General features: G+C 39.5%; 2 protein-coding genes and 1 long non-coding RNA gene across 3 annotated transcripts in view; all 3 read left to right on the top strand.

Annotated features, from left to right (window-relative positions):
- The window catches only part of LOC140227098 (uncharacterized), a 274,166-nt gene that overhangs the window by 186,291 nt on the left and 62,940 nt on the right, over positions 1-24,935 (top strand). The window lies entirely within an intron of this gene.
- Positions 7,668-9,223, top strand: LOC140227047 (uncharacterized). The gene has a single exon (XM_072307479.1). The coding sequence runs from the start codon at positions 8,636-8,638 to the stop codon at positions 9,221-9,223; it is 588 nt and encodes a 195-aa protein (XP_072163580.1). The 5' UTR covers positions 7,668-8,635.
- Positions 10,289-16,535, top strand: LOC140227992 (uncharacterized). The gene is made up of 2 exons (XR_011901065.1): positions 10,289-10,455; positions 11,914-16,535. It is a non-coding gene; the product is annotated as an uncharacterized lncRNA (long non-coding RNA).

Below are 24,935 nucleotides of genomic sequence, written 5' to 3'. Positions count from 1 at the left end.
CTTCAAAGAAGTTTATTCATAAAACACTGTTCCTTGAATTAAATGGGTGCAGCTTTATTCAACGTCTTGTTGCTCAGATGCAGGTCCATGACATGACGTCAAGTCGTATTCAAGTGTACAGGTTTCAAGATAACTTTCTGTAAAATGATGAAATAATTGAACAACTAATATGAGTATTCATGTAACATTCTAAGATTCCAAACTTATGTGATCTCAATAAATGCATTCATCATTTCGTAATTTACCCTAGTGAATATGGTACCACTAATAATACCTCATACTACTTTGATTCCTTCACTCACTTAATCAATACCTTATTGAATTCTGTATCATAAATGATTCATAATGTTGAAACATTTAACCTTTAACAACACATTACCATGTTATCTGTTTTTAGATACAACTGCCAATTGCTAATTATTAATAACATAATTAAACTAATTCAAACAACAAATAATCCTTATAATAACACTGTAGTTAACATTTAGTTGAGCACATAAAATGCGTCATCATCACCAATAATGCATGTATAATTTATATTATGCTTCCTTTCTATACACAAAAACGATTATTATAAGTCATCGTGATCTGATCTATTCCGAACTAACTAGCACAGACTTAACAGAACACAGAAGTACGTCACTATCCCACACAATTAAGGTCAACCAACCTATCTAAATGCACATAACCTAATACACTGACCCATATTCTAAACACAACAGCAACACTAAAATAATCATGAAACTTAATGATTTAAGCTAAATCAGCTAACACACATATTATGACACTGACATGTTTGTATACTAACATGACTCACTACCTTCTAACAATTCCACCAACTGTTCTTCTTAATTCAAGCTGTAAATTAATACAAATTTCAGTCTCTGATGTGGTATTTAACTACTGCAAACATAATACTACAATATTGAGATGCATTTCAGCTTTCGTTATATTACACAAATGCTTGTGGAAGAAATAATGTATATAATGTGAAACTTACCAATTGGGGCCTGTAAACAGTCTGTAGTAACTAACTGAAAAGCGGTCGCTTGCTGGCTTGAGAGCTTCAACACAGAACACCTCTCTCGTCCAAACTGAACATTAAACTGACTCTTTGGCTTAGAATGTCAAAGCTATATACAGTGTACTACCAAGCTATACTACCAAGGACCTTTACATCATACCCCAGAGACAAAGAAAGGGGGTTTGAGTCATAGCTCAGAACTTGACCATGAATGGGAACATTGTTTACGGGCAGGGGTTGGTGGTCAAGAGCTGGACAGAATGTTTAGTCTAGCCAAACCCATGAATGGGGAGGGGAAACTATAAAATGGGATTATCACTGCTGGCAATGCTTGCTCAGAGGTAGAATTTCCCACAATTTGATCCTGCATACTCTGTACAGTGTGCATGCAATGCACTATATCAAAGGTGCAGACTACTGCAAAGCATTAAATCAAAATATAGTACTCACTGCATACTCCTGCGGTGACATGGCTCCTTTAACAGCCATACACAGCTGTTACACTAAAACAATAAACACAGTTACATTTCTCTGGTTGCTTGACATGCTAAAAGAGAATAAAACAGATAAATTTACAGCTAGTGGGCTGTGAAAAGATGAAAGGGTAAAAGTGCCTGAGAGGCAAGCTAGAGAGAAAGATTGGAAGAGAGAAGAGATAGAGAGAAGCATTATGAGGAAATACATTACAAATTGTGAGATTTCTTCGACTTGATTTGGCTCCTTGATTGGGAATCTCCCGGTCTTCCCATCTACATCGGTGTTCTATGCACGCGAGACTTCTTCTCCCGTTGCAACTTTTTGTGCCGGAACCAAGACTACCAGTTTCTGGATGGGTCGCTCGAGGAACGACGGTCGATGGTGGCGCATCCCCTCAGTATCCAGCATCTTCGTAGCCATGAGAAGTCGGACCTTCCTCACATGCCCATCTTTGCCAGCGAAGACTTCCTCTACTTGTCCCAGGGGCCAGCATCGGCGAGCTTCATCAGCTTCCTTGATGATAACGACATCGCCCGCTCTGATGTCTCGTTTTGGCTGCACCCACTTCTGCCTTGCCTGGAGTTCGATGAGAAACTCTTTCCTCCATCTCAACCAAAATTCGTTTGTGAGATGCTGAACTCTTCGCCACCATTTTCTGCAGTAGTCATCTGCCCGTTGAAACTTTCCTGGTGGCGGAAGCACTACCTTCGGCTTCATAGTCAGCAGATGGTTCGGTGTCAGGGGCTCGGGTGCATCAGGGGAGCATAGATTTGTTGTGGTGAGTGGTCTTGCGTTCACGATCAGTTCTACCTCGGCTAGAAACGTACGGAAGGACTCGTCATCTAACTGGTTTGACGAGTTTATCAGCAAGGGTTCAAGGGCACGTCTCACAGTGGCAATCTGTCGTTCCCATGCTCCTCCCATGTGAGAGGAGTGGGGGGTGTTCATTTCAAAAGGGATCCAGTCTGTGTCATTTTCTTTCAGGTAGTCTTTAACCTGCTCTTCATCGAGCTCCTTGAGTGCTTGCTGGAGCTCGTTGCGTGCACCAACGAAAGCTGTTCCTCTGTCACAGCGTATCTGTCTCACGGGGCCACGTCTGCTCAGGAATCGTCTCAGGCAGTTGATGAATGAGCTACTGCTCAAACTGTTTGCTGATTCTAGGTGAATTCCTCTGGATGCCATGCAAGTGAACAAGACACCACACCGCTTCACCTCACTCCGTCTCTCTTTGATTGTGAATGGGCCGAAGTAATCAACAGCACAGTAGGTGAACGGTGGAGCTGGTGTCAGCCTGTCCTCTGGGAGGTCAGCCATCTTTTGCTGCTCCAGGGGACCACGAAGTTTTCTGCATGTCACGCACTTCGACACAATGCTGGAAACTGCTGCCGATCCACCGATGATCCAGTAACCGGACTGCCTCAGCTGATTGTGGGTTATCCCTCTACCCATATGGTTCACCTTCTGATGGTGGTGTCTAATCAGCATTTCTGTGACGTGTGAACGTCGGGGCACGATGATAGGGTGTTTCACCTCCATAGGGATATTTGCTCTCTTTATTCTGCCACCCACTCTGATGACTTGGCTCTCGTCTATGTAGGGGTCAAGGCGGTACAGCGAGCTGGTAGTTTTAATGCTGTCGTTTCTCAACCGGGCAGCAGCACGGTCTCCCTGTTTGTTACACTGGAGCTTTCGGAGGATGTCTTCCTCCTGATGGAACTGCTCTCTTTGCAGGCAGAGGAAGATTTCTGTCTCTGCTCGCTGAAGTTCGTCCACGGTAAGGTCAACTCTGGGAAGTGGTCCAGCAACTTGAACCGATTTCCTCAGCTTCACCTGTCGTTCTTGAAGTTTCCTCTTCAGCCGTAGACACAAGGCAACTGCCTTCCTTGCACGATTCCAGCTGGAGATGTGATGAAGGCGGCTGGTACTCAGTCTACTGGTGATGTTCACTGCAGTGGTAGAGAAGCTAATCCCCTTCTTCACCTCTGGGTCTTCATCACTGATGTCTGGTTTTACCTCCTCCTTGGGAGGATGGAAGATCCCTTTTCCTTCCAGGAATTTTGGTCCTGATAAACCAGAAGTCACTGTTCAAGAGTTCCGTGGCTGTCATACCGCGTGACGCGCAGTCTGCAGGGTTGGAGTTGGTGTCGACGTAGAACCAGGAGCTTGAAGAGGTTTCATTGTGTATCAATTCTACACGATTCGCCACGTAGATGTGAAATCTTCTGGACTCATTTTGGATGTATCCTAAGACAACTCTGCTGTCAGTCCAAAAAAATTCTTGAAGGTCTCCGTACATCAGCTCACTGCGTAGAAACCTGCTAACCTTGGCAGAAATTGTAGCTGCGGTCAACTCAAGTCTGGGCATAGTCACTGGCTTCAGAGGTGTTACTCTTGACTTTGCTACCACGAGAGAGCAGCAGCTTTCATCCTGTTCATTGATGAGTCGGAGATAAGAGCACTGCCCATATCCCTCGTAGCTCGCGTCGGAGAAATGGTGGAGCTCTGCATGTTTCACTTTGCCGAATTTGCTCTTACCCTCACCAGGAAGTCTGAGAAGTCTCTCAGGCCGCTAGCATCACGATGTCCAATCCTACCCCAGGAATTTAGCTTCTTGGTGAAGGCGACACTGATGGTGCTCGCGTGACCATATCTCTCTTCCAGCTGCTCGCGTGCTTTCTTGTAGCCATCCTCGTCCCCGATGAGTAGGTGGTGTTCGACGATCTCCTTAGGTTTACCACACACAAACGCACAGAGGAGGTTCAGTTTCGAGGCATTATCCAGTGGTTTGCTGTCCACCAAACTAATGAAAGCGTTCTTCCACAATGGATATTGCAGGGGATCCCCGCTAAATGTAGGGACATCGATTTTTGGTAGCTGGCTTAATGCTGCAAGTTGCTGGCTTGCCATACTCTGATGGACAGTTACTCGTGTAAGTTGGGCAAGGCATCCCTCAAGTGATGTAAACATTCTCTCCAATCCCTCTGGTGCTTTGCTACGTGGGTTTGGTTGAGGCATTGTCGCAGCTGGTTTTGATTCAGTGCTGGAATGAGTTTCAACTTCCTGAGATGCGAAGAAGCGCTTCATTTCCTCACCCTTTGTCTCCCTCTCCACATTTGGGAAAACAATTTCCTCATCACGATCCTCATCCAGCTCATCCTCAAACTCCTCGACTACTGCCTGTTCAGCTTTGATAGTGGCTAGTTCTTTTCTCCTTGCGAGAGCAGATTCTTCCTGCTCGAGAATCAGCCGATTTCTTTCAAATTCAGCTTTTTGCAGCTTCAATTTCAATTCCTCCTCCTGGAATGCATGCTCAGCTTTCAGCGCTGCTTCCCTTCTGCGAAGATGAAATTTTTCACTCCTCACTGACTGGCTGGAACTGGCACGACTGCTAGCAGACCTACTTATTCTGCTCCTCCCACTGCGGGCACTCTTGACACTTTGATTTGAGCAGGGAGGTGAGTTCACCTCCCTGATTTGAGCCATCCTCATTCAGCTTATGTGATGACTTACAAGCCTCGTCGATTGACGCCATCTTTGCCTTTCAGTTCCTCTTAGTTACTTCCGATGACTGTTCCAGTGCTATCAATTAACTTAAATTGATAACGAGCGTTGAATCTCACCTTTGAAAGTTATTGTGGCTGCCTCACGCTTGTGAGGAGTTTCCTTTAAAACAACGCGTAAAACTCCAAAGAAGTTTATTCATAAAACACTGTTCCTTGAATTAAATGGGTGCAGCTTTATTCAACGTCTTGTTGCTCAGATGCAGGTCCATGACATGACGTCAAGTCGTATTCAAGTGTACAGGTTTCAAGATAACTTTCTGTAAAATGATGAAATAATTGAACAACTAATATGAGTATTCATGTAACATTCTAAGATTCCAAACTTATGTGATCTCAATAAATGCATTCATCATTTCGTAATTTACCCTAGTGAATATGGTACCACTAATAATACCTCATACTACTTTGATTCCTTCACTCACTTAATCAATACCTTATTGAATTCTGTATCATAAATGATTCATAATGTTGAAACATTTAACCTTTAACAACACATTACCATGTTATCTGTTTTTAGATACAACTGCCAATTGCTAATTATTAATAACATAATTAAACTAATTCAAACAACAAATAATCCTTATAATAACAAATTGGGACATCAGCAGAATGTGATCTCGTGGGTGAAAATGGAACAGACACAGATGGCAGTCAGGGTTTCTGCAGTCCTTCTGAGGTATCAAAGGGGGAGAAAAGGGATCTTGAAAAAACTGGGACATCAGCTGAATGTGATCTAGTGCATGAAAATGGAACAGACACAGGTGGCAGTCAGGGTTTCTGCAGTCCTTCTGAGGTATCAAAGGGGGAAAATAAGGATCTTGAACAAACTGGGACATCAGCGGAATGTGATCTAGTGCATGAAAATGGAACAGACACAGGTGGCAGTCAGGGTTTCTGCAGTCCTTCTGAGGTATCAAAGGGGGAAAATAAGGATCTTGAACAAACTGGGACATCAGCGGAATGTGATCTAGTGCATGAAAATGGAACAGACACAGGTGGCAGTCAGGGTTTCTGCAGTCCTTCTGAGGTATCAAAGGGGGAAAATAAGGATCTTGAACAAACTGGGACATCAGCGGAATGTGATCTAGTGCATGAAAATGGAACAGACACAGGTGGCAGTCAGGGTTTCTGCAGTCCTTCTGAGGTATCAAAGGGGGAAAATAAGGATCTTGAACAAACTGGGACATCAGCGGAATGTGATCTAGTGCATGAAAATGGAACAGACACAGGTGGCAGTCAGGGTTTCTGCAGTCCTTCTGAGGTATCAAAGGGGGAAAATAAGGATCTTGAACAAACTGGGACATCAGCGGAATGTGATCTAGTGCATGAAAATGGAACAGACGCAGATGGCAGTCAGGGTTTGAGCCATCATTCTGAGGTATCAAAGGGGAAACATGATGATCTTGAACAAACTGGGACATCAGTGGAATGTTATCTCGTTGGTGAAAAGGGAACAGATGCAGATGGCAGTCGGGGTATGAGCAGTCCTTCTGTGGTTTCAATGGGAGAAAGTGACCAACTGACAGATGATGACTATGTTCCCGAGTCTGAGGATGTAAGCACAGATAGTGAAGATGAAGAGTTTATCCCACACAAATCCTGGAGAAAGTATGTGGATCAAACTTCACCAAATCACAGCAATAATGCATCAGAGGAAGAGAGTGAGCAACTTGAACAAGCAGGGACATCAGCTGAATGTCACATGTGTCATCAGCTGTGGCTGCCTCACGCTTGTGAGGAGTTTCCTTTAAAACAACGCGTAAAACTCCAAAGAAGTTTATTCATAAAACACTGTTCCTTGAATTAAATGGGTGCAGCTTTATTCAACGTCTTGTTGCTCAGATGCAGGTCCATGACATGACGTCAAGTCGTATTCAAGTGTACAGGTTTCAAGATAACTTTCTGTAAAATGATGAAATAATTGAACAACTAATATGAGTATTCATGTAACATTCTAAGATTCCAAACTTATGTGATCTCAATAAATGCATTCATCATTTCGTAATTTACCCTAGTGAATATGGTACCACTAATAATACCTCATACTACTTTGATTCCTTCACTCACTTAATCAATACCTTATTGAATTCTGTATCATAAATGATTCATAATGTTGAAACATTTAACCTTTAACAACACATTACCATGTTATCTGTTTTTAGATACAACTGCCAATTGCTAATTATTAATAACATAATTAAACTAATTCAAACAACAAATAATCCTTATAATAACACTGTAGTTAACATTTAGTTGAGCACATAAAATGCGTCATCATCACCAATAATGCATGTATAATTTATATTATGCTTCCTTTCTATACACAAAAACGATTATTATAAGTCATCGTGATCTGATCTATTCCGAACTAACTAGCACAGACTTAACAGAACACAGAAGTACGTCACTATCCCACACAATTAAGGTCAACCAACCTATCTAAATGCACATAACCTAATACACTGACCCATATTCTAAACACAACAGCAACACTAAAATAATCATGAAACTTAATGATTTAAGCTAAATCAGCTAACACACATATTATGACACTGACATGTTTGTATACTAACATGACTCACTACCTTCTAACAATTCCACCAACTGTTCTTCTTAATTCAAGCTGTAAATTAATACAAATTTCAGTCTCTGATGTGGTATTTAACTACTGCAAACATAATACTACAATATTGAGATGCATTTCAGCTTTCGTTATATTACACAAATGCTTGTGGAAGAAATAATGTATATAATGTGAAACTTACCAATTGGGGCCTGTAAACAGTCTGTAGTAACTAACTGAAAAGCGGTCGCTTGCTGGCTTGAGAGCTTCAACACAGAACACCTCTCTCGTCCAAACTGAACATTAAACTGACTCTTTGGCTTAGAATGTCAAAGCTATATACAGTGTACTACCAAGCTATACTACCAAGGACCTTTACATCATACCCCAGAGACAAAGAAAGGGGGTTTGAGTCATATAGCTCAGAACTTGACCATGAATGGGAACATTGTTTACGGGCAGGGGTTGGTGGTCAAGAGCTGGACAGAATGTTTAGTCTAGCCAAACCCATGAATGGGGAGGGGAAACTATAAAATGGGATTATCACTGCTGGCAATGCTTGCTCAGAGGTAGAGTTTCCCACAATTTGATCCTGCATAATCTGTACAGTGTGCATGCAATGCACTATATCAAAGGTGCAGACTACTGCAAAGCATTAAATCAAAATATAGTACTCACTGCATACTCCTGCAGTGACATCAGCCATTGGGCAAGTTGGCACAAGGATCACCAAATCCCAGCAAGTCTGAATGTGAGCAACAGGCCAGTACGAGTCACGCATTACGCACCCTGAATGAGAATAAGAGGAACAATCCTACTTACCTACCTGTCACAAAGGATGTAGTTAAACTTACATCATATCTGAAAACTGAGACTGAAGAAGTCATCACAAAACTCAATGAAGAGACAACAGATGAGGACATATCTAAGGAGTACAGATACCTAGCTGAGCTGACATTGACATCCATAATAGTGTTTAACAGGAAACGATCTGGAGAAGTCAGCAAAATGAAACTAGATGACTTCAGCAAGTGTAAGCAAGGTGATGAGGTGACTGACGACTATGGCCTGTCCAAATGGGAAGCAAAACTCGGTAAAAACCTGTGGCGTCTGGAAATTGTGGGGAAGAAACAACGTGCAGTTCCTGTTCTTCTTACAAGTGAGATGAAAAGGAGTATGGACTTGTTGGTTGCTAAGAGAGGAGATGCTGGTGTGTATGAGACCAATCCTTATGTGTTTGCCCTGACAAGTTCTAATGGCCACATCAGAGGGAGTGATGTGGTTAGGAAATTCAGCATATCTTGTGGTGCAAGCAAGCCTTCGTACATAACATCTACAAGGTTGCGCAAGCATATTGCCACGGTCTCACAAGTGATGAACTTAAGAGACAATGAGCTTGATGTGCTGGCCAATTTTATGGGACACGATGTGCGCATTCACCGGAACTTTTACCGTCTTCCCGATCATGTCATGCAAGTAGCTAAGGTTTCCAAGATTCTCATGTGCATGGACAAAGGCTCCCTTGGTAAACTTCATGGATCAACTCTTGATGAGGTTCAGCTTGATGAAGGAGAAGGCATGTTATCAACTAAATAATATTCACTTAATATACTCTGGGAAGCTTGACTGAAATGTTATTATTGGGTGAGAGATAATGCGGTTATAATTGATGTTCTTTAATGCGTGGAACTTAATGTGCATAGAACATGTGGTATACAGGGCTTGGGCCCATTATTAGACGAAATGACACATTTCGGGAACAGCACATAGAGCTCTAGAGTCCAGACCAATCGTGTGGCTCCCAAAATTGAGCGAAGAGAAGATCACAGTCTGATAATTACATGCATTCATTCACCGTGCGGTTATCGCGCACAAGCATAGACTTACTACGCCAGGTGTGCCAGGAAAATTGAATGGAAAGGAAGATATGCAATCGGCCACAAAAAACATAACGACGACAACAACAACAATAACTCAATACACAGAAATAACAGAATTTGAGGAAATGCCCTCAGACAGATACTGGACAACGAAGAACAAAGAAAGAGGAGCAGGGAAGAATAGAGAAGGAAAAGGAGAGGTCTAAGTGTGTAAATGATTTTAGATCAGAACCAATATAGTTAATTCCAGAAGCTGATGCTTATAACTTAATAAGAACATATAAATCTAGAGATATATTTTTTGATAATTTTATACTACTAAACCACTGAAGAACAATCTAGTATCAGGCCAACAGGCAGTTCATGATAAGGCAAAGTAGTGACAGAATTAAAAAAATATGTCAACCCATTTACTCAACTACCTGATAATTTATCATTATGAATGTTACATGACCCAATACGACAATGATGTGAGGTGGTGTTCTTGGCTAAAATTTAAAAGATTTTAGTATCTTGTGGTTTTGGTGTAAATATGTTTACTGATTTTCACCTTCATAATCAAAAGTTTGATGAGCTAATCCTTGAAATTCCCCCCAAAACTGAGTGTCGTTTACCACATAATTATTTTGAGCTTACTTAGATACAATTCTGGTATCTTTTGATTGCAATGATGTCCCCTTTTACTACCATAAGGCTGGGAACCTTTGTGGTTTGTGAAGTGCCTCTTTTATAATGATTTCTTGCATCTTATTCTCCAATTTGAATTTGCATTTCCAGAAGTACCACTAGACGATGCCCTTGATCCAGATGTAGATCATGATGCTGATGAAGAGGACATAGTCATGGATGCTGAAGTATCAACGGATGCTAGCCAGCTACAGCATTCTGATGTTGGCCAGTTTGACAAAGAAAATGCAGTTAGAAGAGTAAAGGCAGTGATCAAATCTGGTAAGAAAATAGTCTTGCTATATTGCAGCTTTTTGCTCACACAGTGACGCAGAGCCAAATTGAATGTTATTTCAACGGAACCAAAAATAAAAATTTGACATTGCCATGGTATTTTTTTTTTTTTTTTTGTAAAATAATTGCTAGTTGAGCTTAATTCCCTTAGTGTTAGGTTGGGGAATTCATCACATTGTTTAAAGTGATAATTCGAGTTTATTCATGATGGCAGTGTGTGTGTGCTCTTGTAAACCATGTCATATAGGGTACAGAGCAAAGTTTAAGACATACTGATGGCCTTTATTTTGTTTTTCTTGTGGAGTCCAAATAAGGAAAATGCAATAAAGACCGCCATTATGTCTTATTCTTGTCAGTACCCCATATGACATGTTTTGCATGAACACACACACTATTACAGCTGGTTACTAGTCGCTGGTCACTGGTCAGTATCCCTATTATTATGGCAACACCCCTACATGTGGTTCCCTAGCAGGTACAAAAATGTATTTTACCATATGAAGGCCTGATTCACAGTCTCCTCTTAATTGTTGTTCTGGAGATGGGGCTGCTGCTAGAACTCTGTGTGGCATTCACCTGGTCTCTGATCTGAGCCGTTGTTAACTTGCGATTTCTGAGGCTGGTGACTCGGATGAACTATCCTCAGAAGCAGAAGTGACTCGTGGTCTTCCTTTCCTGAGTCTTTCCTCATGTGTGCCAATTTCGTTGTAGCACTTGGTGGTTTTTGGACTCCACTTGGGGACATATTTAAAGTTTTTGCAGTTTTCTGAACTGACTGGCCTTCATTTGTTAAAGTAATGATGACCACTCATTTTTCTAAAAGCTCATTATAGTTCTTGCCATAATATGAAATTTAACAGTTGTCGAATAGGGCTGTCAGCTGTGTACTAAACTTATTTCTGCACAACACAACTGATAATTCCAATCCTGCTGATAGAACAACAACAACAACAAAAATCCACTGTATACAGTGTAATTCACCCTAGTAACGCACACCTGTGACAAAACCATTTCAGGAGACTACCTCTTGAAGGTCATCGAGAGAATGCCAAAAGTGTTCAAAGCAGTAATTACAAGAAAGGGTGCTCATGAAAATAAAGAAAACGTTTTTAATGAGAAGGTGTGTCCAAACTTTTGGCCTGTATAGTATATATGGAACTGGGGCTTGATGGTGCGGGGAGACATCTGGGGGGGGGGGGGGGGGGTATGGTCCTTGTAGCCACCATGTATGGTCCAGGACTGCCGTGTTGATTCTCTAACTATATGGGACTGGGGCCTAAATTACAAGCCTTGTACTCTATGTATAACCTACCTCTGATTGAAAGTAACAGTAGCAAGCCAATGAGTTTTCCATTTCCTGGAACGCCATTCATGCCTATGAAATTACAAGTAACATTTTTTGCTGGATAAATTCAAATGTAAACGTTTGTCGTTTTTGCCATTCAGGTTCCAAAGTGAAAGGTACGAAACGAGAAAGGGGTCAGAAGAGAAAGAGACCATGGACTAAAGAAGAGAAACTGGCTGTAGCAAAGAGACTGAAGACCTGTTTTGAAACAACAAGTTTACCAGGAAAAGCTCAGTGTGAAGAGTGCCTTAAGTGTGAAAAATCACTACGGGGACGGGATTGGCACAACATAAAAGATTTTGTAAGGAATCAGATTAGAAAGGCGGATCCATTAGATTTCTTGGATAGGATCTAACATGGATATTCTTTTTTCAGCTGTATCGAGTCAAGAATACCAGATTGTAACTGTTTTGATGTTTCCAAATCAATAGATACATACTAAATGAAGTTTTTAAGAACAAGCTCTCCATGTAGTAGGTGGACTAGACCTACATTGCATAATCATGTTATTTCATTGTGGCCATGGACAGTGATGGATCATACGGCTTGAATTTGTTTTGCAAATTATGTGATAATGGACGCAGTGGCACAACGCCACAAGGTTGGTGTTGTATTTATCACATTTTATGTCCACTTAACTTCCACAATGAAATGAACTGCAGTAAATTGCCTGTTTTCATAGAGATGCAAGATTATTCATCTGTATTTGCAAACCATTACACATTACTGATAGTAAATACAAAACAAAAGAAAACAGTTTGTCACACAAGATTTGGCTAAAAAGAAAAATTGAAGATGAGCACAAATATATGCAACATTTGTTTTGCGATTTAAAAGATCAACATTTAACTCATTGGTTACAGATGTAGAAAAGTTAATGTGGGACAAACTTTTTCTTGTCTTGATATTTATTTAAGTATGAAGAAGTTTCCAGTGTAGAATCAATGGTTTGTCTTCTAATGGAAATGGGCTTGCACTTCAATATGGCTGTAAGAAACTGGGCAAAGACCAGTGCATAATGGTGAAATGCAAGGAAATTAGGGGAAACAACACATGAAATAGACACTGGAGGTCACTTAACAAGTGAAATACATGTATGAATTTGGGTTACTAGTGAGTCTTGCTGGTGAATAGTTGAATTGAAGCACTAGCAAAATAATAAAGTGTATTTCACTTCAGCCTCGATTGCAGTGTATATGCATTAGTTTATGATCAAGTATGAATACATGTAGGGCATGTAAATGACGTAAACTACCAGAAAATGTGTTCGATTGATTGACATGTAGATATACAAATTCACAGAAAATTATGTTGACAAGTTTGGTACATTTCAAATTTCAAATGAGGTGAAATGATGGAAATATAAATGAGAGGCAATGGCACACAAAAATTTTAAGAAGTTAGCATGTTGGTACATATGAGGAAGTGTGGCATCATAATCTGTCAACACCAGATTAGGAGGACCACATTCTTCAACTGTCCTGAACCTCAACTAAAAAATCAATTAGGCAATTGTCCATAACAATAGTGGGCTTGCTCATTCTTAGCAAATCCTGATTTCAGAAAAAAAAAAGTATGTAGGCCTATAATATGATTATGTGGTGATATAATGCTTGTTGATCTTAATTACTACAAAAATAAGATTGTTTATCCTACATGAAGAATTGATCCTGTTTTGTAGATCATGGATCATTTCCAAGTATGAACAAATTTCAAACTTGTTTATTTTATCAGGTAGGCCTATTTTGTTGCATAATTGAATCATCTTTTTTAAAGTAACTTCACCTCAAAAAGTTTCTCATCAAAAGTATGCGCCTGCAATTGTTGGGGCCAAAAGTGAGTCATTTTAATGGAATGTATATACACTTTTGACCTTGAGAACCCAGATGCAATGCAAGCACCTGTCGTTGAATTGAGCCTAAAAACGAAAATAGATTTATTATATTCATATGTCTTGCACTTGTTGGCAGTTTCACACTTTATTATGTGACTCGCCACAGTATGGTTATGGTTTTGAAGATTTCGTATTATATTGTATTATATTGTAGTTTCTACAATACAGGATATCATATAGTTTTCCACAAAAGAATCAAGTCAGTTTGATAAAAATGTATATATGCTTTTGACTTTGAGAACCCAGATACAATGCAAACACTTGTGGTTGAGTTAAGCCTAATTAAAACCACATGTAGATTTATTCCATTAAAATTTCGTAGGCCTACTTGTCTGCAAGCTCACACTTTATATGTGACTCGTCACAGTGGTTATGATTTTGAAGATTTTGTTGTATTATCTTGTAGTTTTCCACAAATGAAGTGAGCCATTTTGATGCAATGTAATTACAATTTTGACCTTGAGAACGCAAATGCAAAACAAGCACGTGTGGTTGAATAAGCCCAAATAAAAAGGTGTGTAGATTTATTCCATTAGAATATTTCACTTCTTGTTGGCAAGTTCACACTTTATCGACTAGCCCAGTAGTTGTAGTTTCATGGATTTTTGTTGAGAACATTGGTAATGACTATTGGTCAATACCTCAACAATATAAAGTGTTTTTTAAAGGGACCACTTATTGATTGCAACAGTGAATTCTAATTTTGCAGTACCTTGTATTTGAGGTATATGTTGTAACTTGTTATTTCCACTAAAAATTGGTAAAAAGATGAGAATTGAAGAAAATGACATAATACAATTACTCACAGACATCTGTGAACATAAAGCTGCACTCTTGGTTTGATCAAATCAGAGAGCCGATTCCTCACATATGGTAGATCAATTTGTAGAAAAAAAATAGTAAACTTGAATTAGAACCAAAAATGTTTAGGAATTGTTGTGAGAGGTGAACCTAGAAACCTGGGTACCTCAGAGTTCTTGAGGGGACATTTAAAAAAAAAAAAAAAATGAGATAAGGGACATCTATTGGTAAGAACCTTTTGAAGGCTCTTAAAAGTTTGAAGGTTTTGTAATTATCTTTACATAGGCTTAGTTTAGAATATTTAAGATTCTAACCACATGACATATCTATTACCATTTGAGAATTTAATATTTTGTTAAGAGTGTACAGGGTCAAGGAAAAGCTAGATTATGAATTGAGATAGTTTTAATAAATGGTAATGATTGAACTTCATTCAGGTGGAATTAGAATTCTATGAAGGGATTAGTTTGTGTCAGTACAGTGCATGCCGACTTTCAGGTGGCAGTGTAATGGTATATTGGCTTGTGTTACCCACTCGTTGATGCATTTTTTAAATGTTTTAAGATGTTCATTGTTTGTATTTGGCATATTAGCTATAAATCCTTAGACATTTGTAAAGTAGTTAGTAGTTACAGCTTATTTGTCTTATATTGTATAATTACACCCAAACACTCCGAATGTGAATACAATTCCAATGACTGAAATTGGTGTTTAGCAATTACATGCATAAATGTGCAAGGAGTCTAATGACATTAGAGTGCAAATTAGAATGACTAGGATATCAATACAGATACTGAAAGTCACATGAATTAAAAAAAAAAAAACAACACTCGAGGTGTTTCAGATGGTTGTCACTGCACTCTTTTTACATTTAAATGAGGAATGTGCAGTGGGAATGTACATGACATGTAGAGTGTTTGTGTGCTGTAAAAGTAGCACACATGAGCTATAGTCTGTTAATTTTATTGTGTCAGTAAAAACGGGACTACATAGTATGTATTTGAATAATTTGCAATGATTGCTGTCTTTGTGCATGCATCATGTATGTTGAGGCATGACACCTTCGCATTGCTATTGCATTCGGACATTTATGTTCACTCAATCACTGCACTGTCACCAAAAATAGAACTACAATAAAATCTGTCTGATGCAAATATCATCCATAATTGAAGTATATTAGAACGATAATGAAGGGTAAGGTACATTAGAGCACAGAATTACGGCACCATGCTAGACACATGTCTGATATCGTGCTTCAATTTGTATAACAGTGATTAAATCTAATTCTTGCCATGTGAAGGTACACTTTTGCTTCTGAGTTTTGCTGGTATTGCTTCAATGAGACATTGTGTCTGTTGTGTAGAGGGAAAATATGCCACTCGTGGTAGAAGTGTTACATGTATGTGCCATTTAATTCCAGAGTACATTGACTGAGTGGCCAGAGGAGAAGGAACAGGTCTTTACACAGTTCAGGTCAAAGCCATGCAACATTAAAGCAGGCATCATACTGCCCCGATTTTGATTCCCGGTGGACACACGATTGTGGAAAATGTCACATTGGTGTTGCCGTAGTCATTTGTGTTGGCTTTTGAAAACATCGTGTGACCGCTGGTAGTGTTTTTGGGCCTCCTGGAGCACCTTCCTGATCACTAAATTCTAAAAATTCCATAATCTTGTGTTCATCGGGAGTTAACATTCAGGACAGTGTGACATTAGGCTGAGATTAGCGTAATGTCCCACAAAGCTTGCAAGTGTCATCTGTCAATTTGAAGTGACATAATGTGAATGTTGTTTAAAGTTTAGACCTTTATAAACATCCAACTGACATGGTGGACTGTTTAACAAATGTTTTCTGATCGCGCACTTACTGTTTAGCTGGATATTTTGTTTTTTCGTCATTGTAGAGTTGCAATGGTGTGGAATACAATGTCCCTTTAGTGTCCTAGTTTGCCTGGGACAAATTTCATGCATCCAATAATTAAATGTGCGTCAGACTGGACGTATATTAGTTTCTTTGTTCTAACCAGATTCTTGCAAACTCAAAGGTCTTTTGATGTAGATATGATTATTTCAAGTGGAGAGATAGGGGTTGTTGTGATGATGGAACTATAAGTGTCAGGTTGTGCAAGAGGGGAGGGGAATACCCAGTGACTGGGCACTGGGTGGCTGAGGATATAATGGAGATGCTTGGGTTGAAGGAATCAGTGGAACAGCTGGCAAAGGCAAATGGAGTGTGATGGTATGGACATGTGTTGAGGAAGAAGGAGGAGGATGTCCTGAGGAAGGTGTCACAGTTTAAAGTAAATGAGCTACGAAAGCAAGGGAGATCGACCAAAGAAAATGTGGAAAGAGGGAAAGAGGCAGGTGGAGGAATTAAGAGCTCGGGGGGGGGGGGGCATTTCATAAAGCATTTTGGTCGGATATTTTTCTGACAAACTGTTACAAGCTATTGAAATCCTTGCATTTGATTGGCTGAGAGCCCAATTTGTCCGACAACTTGTCGGACAAAATGCTTCATGAAATGCCCCCTGGAAGATTGGCTTAAGAATGGAGGATGCCCCAAATTGGTAGAGGTGCCGAGAAGGTGTGAGAACCATTGCTGTGAGTGCTGTGAGGTAATTCCGGCCACTTCCGTGACGAGACAAACTCGGATAAAAAAAAAACAAACAAAAAAACCTGGAACGATAAGAACGATACTTCCACTGCACTGCGATGCAGTTGAGTTGAGTTGAAGGAATGTCAATCTATTTCCAAATCACAGCATTGAGATATCGTAATAAAGTTTCATTGTTGTGATGAGTTTTGGCAGAAAATTGTTAATATGTATATTGGTAACACATATCACATTGCGGTGGAAGTATGAACAAAGCTTAATAAATGACAAAACTTCTTTAGTGGTGGCATGAAGGTTGTGCATTGAATGAATTAAATAAATAAGAAAGGAAATTACTAAGAAAAGAGTGGTGTTACAGAGGACTAATAAGGAACATATACATCTTTTTTTTTTTTTTTTGGGGGGGGGGGAACATCCATGCTTATGCCCCAGTGTACATAAGTTTCATTGCACATACCGTACCTATAACCAAAATATGGCCAACTGTTAATTTGTGTTCCAAATGAAACAATAATTTTCTTATTTGGCTATCCAAGGATGAATATCCAATTGAATCCCCATTGGAGATCCCTATTGAATACACATTGACAATTGGGAGTACTGTTGTACATGGAAAGTGAAACAATAGAATTTGTCCCCATTGAAACCAGTTGGCACGTGACCCACTGAAATTGGCAAAAGTGACAGGGACCCTTGAACAACTAGGGCTCCTCCAAATGGAGTTTAGTACTATGCAGTAGAGGACGTACAAGCATGTAGAAACAAAAGTATTTAGCCCTGTTGAATTTAAAATCTGTTAAGAATGATTTAAACGAGCTAGATTCAGAGCAATTATCAATTTTGAATGTTTAAATTTGCATTCAACTGCGGACGTTCCACAACTGCGCTTGCGCAACTCCCGATCACACGTCACAAAAAATATACCTCACACTGCGGACGTATCTGCGATAACCGGACGGTCCTCGATCTCATACTGGTGGCGAATATCGGCAGGGCCTAAATTATGTTGCCGTGTACTCGCCCCCCACCACCCTTGGGGGGGGGGGGGGGAACACATCAAAACATATTCATCTCATGCAATTGCTAGTAATCCACCAGCACATTTCATAAAAAGGGCGATACAAGTCTAGAATACACCTGTATACATATCAAAAAAAAAAAATATGTTCATTATAATATGGCATGCAAATCTTAACGACTGGTGTGTTTTGATGTAATTGGTCACATGGTCATGACGGTAGTTCCAATATATGAAGAAGGTGCATGGGTAAAAGCCAGGGGTTAAAATGGGATAACATTCCAATTGGATTATTGTATACATCAGTCCCTTTAAAAGTAGCCCCCCCCCCCCCCCATGTGATTTAATTCCGTGAAAGTGACGGGACCCGACCCTTGAACAACGGTAATTACGGCTCGTCCAAATGTAGGTTAGTGCTATATGCAGTACCTTGTACCTTGTAGTAGTTATCCCCGAAGACCTCCGCTAGGAAGGGTAACTCAATGCTAGCGAGAGTGGTAGCACAAGTTTATTTTGCTTTATGAGAGCTTTGGGGTTTATTATTATTATTTTTTTTTAGTTTGGTTTTAGTCAATAGAGGACGTACATGTAGCCTATGTAGAATATAATTTGTTTATCCCGTTTGATCTTAAAAACTGATAGAATAATTTAAACGATCTAGATTCGAGTGCAATTATCTACTTGGCATTCAGCCGCGGACGTTCTACAACTGCGCTTGCGCAAATCACGATCACACGTACGTCACACAAATTATTACCGTACATCGCGGATGTACTGTGGTATCTGTGATAATGATGTAATATACGGTCCTCGATCTCACCGGTAGACAGCTCTGCCCATTGTAGGATGTCGGCAGGGCCTATATTAAATTACCGTCTATAGGTAATCAACATTCAGTTCATACGTGCGATCAAAAAGACCCCCCCCCCCCCCTAGGGGGGGGGGGGGGCACTGTCACCCGATAACACACCATTTTACAATTTGTCACCCAATGGCAAAAATTTTTTTATTTGTCACAAAAATCCCAAAATTTACCCTTTTCCCTTTTTTACCCTCTTACCCTTATACATCAAAATTATTAGGCCTACCTACGTTTACCTTTGAACAGCCTCTCTCTCTCTCTCTCTCTCTCTCTCTCTTTCTTTCTTTTTTAATAGTGGGTCTTTTTAGTGTCTTTTTAGTGGGTCCCTCCATTTTTCGCACTGTAAGCAACGGTATACATGTACTTCACTTTGATCACTTCTGTTTCTTTTTTTTATACAATGTATGATTACTATAGGTCCTCAATTGTACAGTCTATTCATTTCACTATGTTCTTATTATTTACCTTATTCTCTGTTATCAAAAGAAGTGGAACATATGTTTTGTCGAAAAATGAAATAAACTTTGAATTTGAATTTGAATTTAGCCTGACGTGGTATATAGGCCTACACAAAGACCCACACAATTTTTTTTTTAGTGCCCAAACGACTTTCTATTTTTTGGGGTGTATCACCTAAAGCACTCCCCTCCTTTCCGTTGAGATGGTCAGCTAAAGGTTTTTTTTTTTTTTTTTTTTTTTTTTTTATTTCATTTCATTCATTTATTTATGCACGGCACATACTTCAGCCCGAAGGCTGTTCTTCCGCAGGTCCGTGCGGATAAAAAATACAACATAGATATACATTTTATACAGAAATGAACAAAGAAGCCAAAAAACAAAACAAAACAAACAAACAAACAAAACTCATACTTAAAAACAAAAAAATATAGAAAAAAACAATAACATGTTGATGAAACTGCGGCACACATTTCGACAGAAACAAACATGATCAATCAAAGATAACCATGTACAATTATACAAGTACATCGCCGTAGTTTAAAATGAAAGAGACGAAAAAAGAAATGAGAGTTCAGGAGAGAGAGAGAATGAGGGAGACAGACAGAAAGAGAAACACAGAGAGAGAGGGAGAGAGAGAAGGAGAGAGAGGAGAGATAGGGAGAGAGAAGCCCATACAAAAGAGGGAAACTGAAAAAGTTGTCAAGTAACAGTTTCGGTCAAGTGCGTTTTTAAAGCTTACAAACGTTGGTTTTTGTTTCAATTCCAATGGTAACTTGCAATGCATTCCAATCCCTATGTCATTTTCATGTTTGAGTGCAGACCTCCGCCCCGCCCCCTACCCCCCCCCCCTCCCCCCAGTCTCTGACTGAAATTAATGTAGCTGCTTAACCGCTCACTAACGGTATTTCAAGCGAAGTTTTCCCAAAAACTGGTTCGGCACGTATAGGGCCTACCGATATCCAGCATATGTCTATATCGGTATGAGATCAAGGACCGTCGGTTATTGCACCTGTTTGCGGGTACGTCCGCGGTGTGAGGTACATTTTGTGTAACGTGTGATGGTGATTTGCACATGCGCACTTGTAGAACGTCCACAGTTGAATGCATAACATCAAATATTAAAGATATATATTAATATAATAAAATATTAGCGCATTTATAAAAAATAATTATTCTAAGCAGTTAATTAATTGTTTTCAAATTCAAAAGCGCTAATTAGATTATATTCTACATACGTCCTCTATTGCATAGCACTAAACTTGGTCCACGGTTGACGCCATAAACATGTATGTGTGTGTGTGTGTGTGTATGTGTGTGTTTGAATGTGTTTGTTTCTGTGTGCTTCTGATGTACCTGCTGCCCAAAGCCACTCTAAAGTGTTAATTAAAAAAATACACTTGCATAATGGACAGCTTGGATTTATTGCGTTTTGCAATGAAAGGACACTGTGGATTTATTGCATTTTGATAAGAAATCATTCAAATTCATTGATTTACCCAAAAATCTTGCATACTTAGATTTTAGCTCAATGTGTGATTTTGATATTTTCATAGAGCTCAATCAAAAAAATCATGGGTTTTATTTTTCAAGAAATATTTGAAATAGAAAATCTTATTTTTCTCAATTCAGTGAAAAAGGATCTATTGCGTTTTGCAATCAAACTCTTCACATGTATAGTGTATACGTACTGAGCTGGCCTATTTTTTTTTTCTTACGATTTAATCATGTTGTTTGCTAGTTCAAAGAGTTCATTGCATTGAGAGTTTTACCGAACAGCGAACACACCAATGCGCTGCGTAATACACAGCGCGCCGGTGGCAACAGTACAGCAGTAAACGTACATATTGGCAACCCGGAAGCACCGTACACGCTTTCTGGTTACGCTTTCCGGTCACGGGTCAGTGGATTTAGCCGTGGCTAAACTCGTGAACCTTTTGTACTGAAGTTAGTTCGCTTCTGAAGCTGACCTGATCCACCCCCCCTAGAGGGGACTACCTTTAGCTCAGACTATTTTTCGACCTTTTATACTGAGAGTTAGCTCGCTTCAGGTCCGCACCTGAAGCGAGCTAACGCCCAGTATAAAAGGGGTAAAAGATGGTATCTGATCAAGATGTCATTGTTTTTTAGCTCACCAATCACCTGAGCGGAAGGCTCAAGTGAGCTATTGCGATCCCTCATCGTCCGTCATGCGTAAACTTTTTACATTTTCATCTTCTTCTTGAAAACCCCGCAATGAATTTTCACCAAACTTGGCAGGTAGCATCCCTAGGGGGATAGAATCTCAGTTCCATCAAATGGGCGCCATGCCCCACCTGGGGGGGGGGGCAGAAGTGATTGAGCTATTAGTTAATACAGTGAGTCAGTATATTGATGACTGTTGTTTCAAGTTTGTTCATGGCAGAATCAGGGATACCCCCCCCCCCCTTTGGACCGGGGGGGGGGGGGGGGGGGGTCCCAATGGTGGCTTATATTGTACATGTTTGTTTTCTTTTTGAAAACCCCTTGATAAATATTCACCAAACTTGGCAGGTAGCATGCATGGGGGTTAAGATCTCAATTTGTTCAACAGGGCACCCTGCTTCCCTTTGGGGCCCCTAGGGGGCCCAATTCCCAAAGCAAAGTTACTATGAGTTAGTACATTGATGACTGTAGTTCCAAGTTTTTTTCATTGCAGATCCAGGGCTCCCCACCCCCCCCCCCTTGGAGTTGAGTTGGGGGGGGGGGGTGGGGAGAGGGATCCAAATGCAGACCTAAATTGTACATTTTCATGTTCTTGCTGAAAGCAACACAGTGGATTTTCACCCAAGTTGGCAAGTAGCATTCCTAGGGGGATATGATCTCAAAGTGTTTGAATGGGCACCATGCATTCCTTTGAGGCCAATAGGGCCACAGGGGCCCAAACCTCCTAGATTAAGGAATACTCAATAATATTCTTCCTAGAATCAGAAGTAATAGAGCTTTAAGTCTTTTTTTTTTTCAAACTGCATAGTCCAACATTCCATAAAGTACAGTATACTTGGTACTTTTACCAGCGTGATAGGATATAATATGCAAATGGACACCATGCCTCCAGCTCTCAAAGCTTCCCCCCCCCCCCAAGTTTCCAGTGTTCTCAGGTAAGAGTCTGCAAGAATGCATGGAAGGTGAACTTTCGATACCAAAGTACTCAGGTGAGCGCGAGATCCCCGGTCTCTAGTGTTTTTAATGATTCACATAACATGGCCTACATCCCTATTGTGTCAAAAATATGGAGGAGATAGCTCATTGATTTTTAGAAGACATTCACCACAAAGTCTGTATTTTATAAGATGATTCCAGTGATTTGACTTTTACCCTGTGAGATTTCTACCTAAAAGAGGTTGTATTCTTTTCTCTCTCTTTCTCTTTGGACTCCAATAGGAGTTGTTTTGGATGACAAGCTGAATTGGAAAGATCATATAAATGATATTTTGAATAATCACAAGGTTCAAAAGCCATTGGAGCCATGAATAGGCTCAGAAAGATTTTACATTGAGCATAAGGTTCTTTACATATATCAAGCTATGATCTTGCCTCACTTCATATAATTGTAACATCATATGGGGTATCAACCCTTTAATCTACTTCTATAGGCTTGTGTTGATAAGAAAAGAGCAATACACAGTATAACTGGATCACTCCCATAGCACATACAGCTCCATACTTTCAGAAGGTTAACCAGTTCAAAATTCAGGATATACACAAATTACAAACTGCAAATTTTATGTTTTCATATATAATTTGTTTTCAAAGTTTCTTGGTAAATGTTGTCAAGAAAATAGATCATTTGTTCCTTATTCCACAAGGCAGTTAAGTTTCATTCATATCCCTAGTTCTAATAATGAATTATTTGCACAACAATCAGATATTTTTGTCCAGAATTGTATGTGGAATGGTCTTAAAGGGAAGATAAACCCCAAGAGCAATGTGGATTGAGTGAAAGCAGCAACATTAGTAGAACACATCAGTGAAAGTTTGAAGAAAATCGGACAATCGATGCAAAAGTTATGAATTTTTAAAGTTTTGGTGTTGGAACCGCTGGATAAGGAGACTACTAGAGGTTATGACGTATGAGTGGACTACAATATCAAGAAAATATAAAGAAAATACTACAAAAATCCATTTTTCATGAAAATTACAAATTCCATCAACTTGATATTGACATATGTTAAGGGTAGCAATTATTCCCCCTGCTTTCTGAAAGCGGTTGGTCCACTGCTCTTTCATAATTCCAGAAAAGTGAATTTTTGTTGAATATCCTTTATATTTTCTTTGTATTATTGTCCACTCATATGTCATATCCTCTAGTAGTCTCCTCATCCAGCGGTTCCAACACCAAAACTTTAAAAATTCATAGCTTTTGCATCGATTGTCCGTTTTTTCTCAAACTTTCACTGATGTGTTCTACTAATGTTGCTGCTTTCACTCAATCCACATTGCTCTTTGGGTTTACCTTCCCTTTAAAAAAGAATTAAGAAAATGCCCCCTCTTTATCACATTTTAAAGAGAAAATTTAAGCAAAACTTATTCATTCATACCCTCTTTAGTTATATTTATCTGCAAATTTGCTCTTCTTTTGTGTGTTATAAGTTTCATGTCATTTTTATCTGTTTAGTAAGAACTGTATTTTGTGAAATTTCTTGGGATAAGCCATTAATAGACAATTGTCTCTTGTTTTTGTTCTCAAATTTTATATTAGCCTGTCTTAAGTATTTACCTCTGTATCTTGTCAGTGATATCTTAAGTGTCTTTTTTTCTGTGTGTATATTTTGTTTGTTTTTATCAAATGTGAAATGAATGAACTGAACTTGAACTTGAGTCAAATTTATAGAAGGCTACTTAAAATATAGTTGTTAATGTGATGAAATACAAGAGTGACATGGAGCAAAATTAAGTACAATCTTGTAGTCTTCCATGTGTAGCATAAAGGTTTATGCAGGGCTCGACACTAACGGTGGCCCGGTGGCCCAGGGCCACCAAAAACGCACGTCGGGCCACCAAAATTTCAGAAATGAAGAATTTGGTGGCCTGATCGGGCCACCAAAAAAGGTCGGATGTTTGCCTTTGGGCCACCAAAAATAAAAGTTTGTGTGGAGCCCTGGTTTATGCAACATTACTTTCTACTTTCATATTAGTGAATATACGAATTATACCTTTGTTTGTTGTCTACCACTATGATCCTTCCTCTAAATGCTGGATAACAATATTTTTCCTTTTAATCTCTTAACAGATGATGACTTTGTTACTTTATTTCAAAAAGACCGAAATGTACCTGCTAGAAACACCAAGTTTGATAGGACTGCAACTAGAATCTTAGCCGACAATCTAGACGAACTTAACATTGAGTTTAACAGCCACGATGAAGCGTGTTAACTTGCTCAATCGCCATACTTTACAGAAGCTACCCTTAGAGAATATTTACGAATGCTAGAACGAGATGAATTATTTTGTTTCCAT

This window comes from Diadema setosum, chromosome 4 (genome assembly GCF_964275005.1).
Source record: "Diadema setosum chromosome 4, eeDiaSeto1, whole genome shotgun sequence".
Lineage (NCBI taxonomy): Eukaryota > Metazoa > Echinodermata > Echinoidea > Diadematoida > Diadematidae > Diadema > Diadema setosum.
The sequence above is the reverse complement of the archived record's forward strand: the minus strand, read 5'-3'. Positions and strand labels throughout refer to the sequence as shown.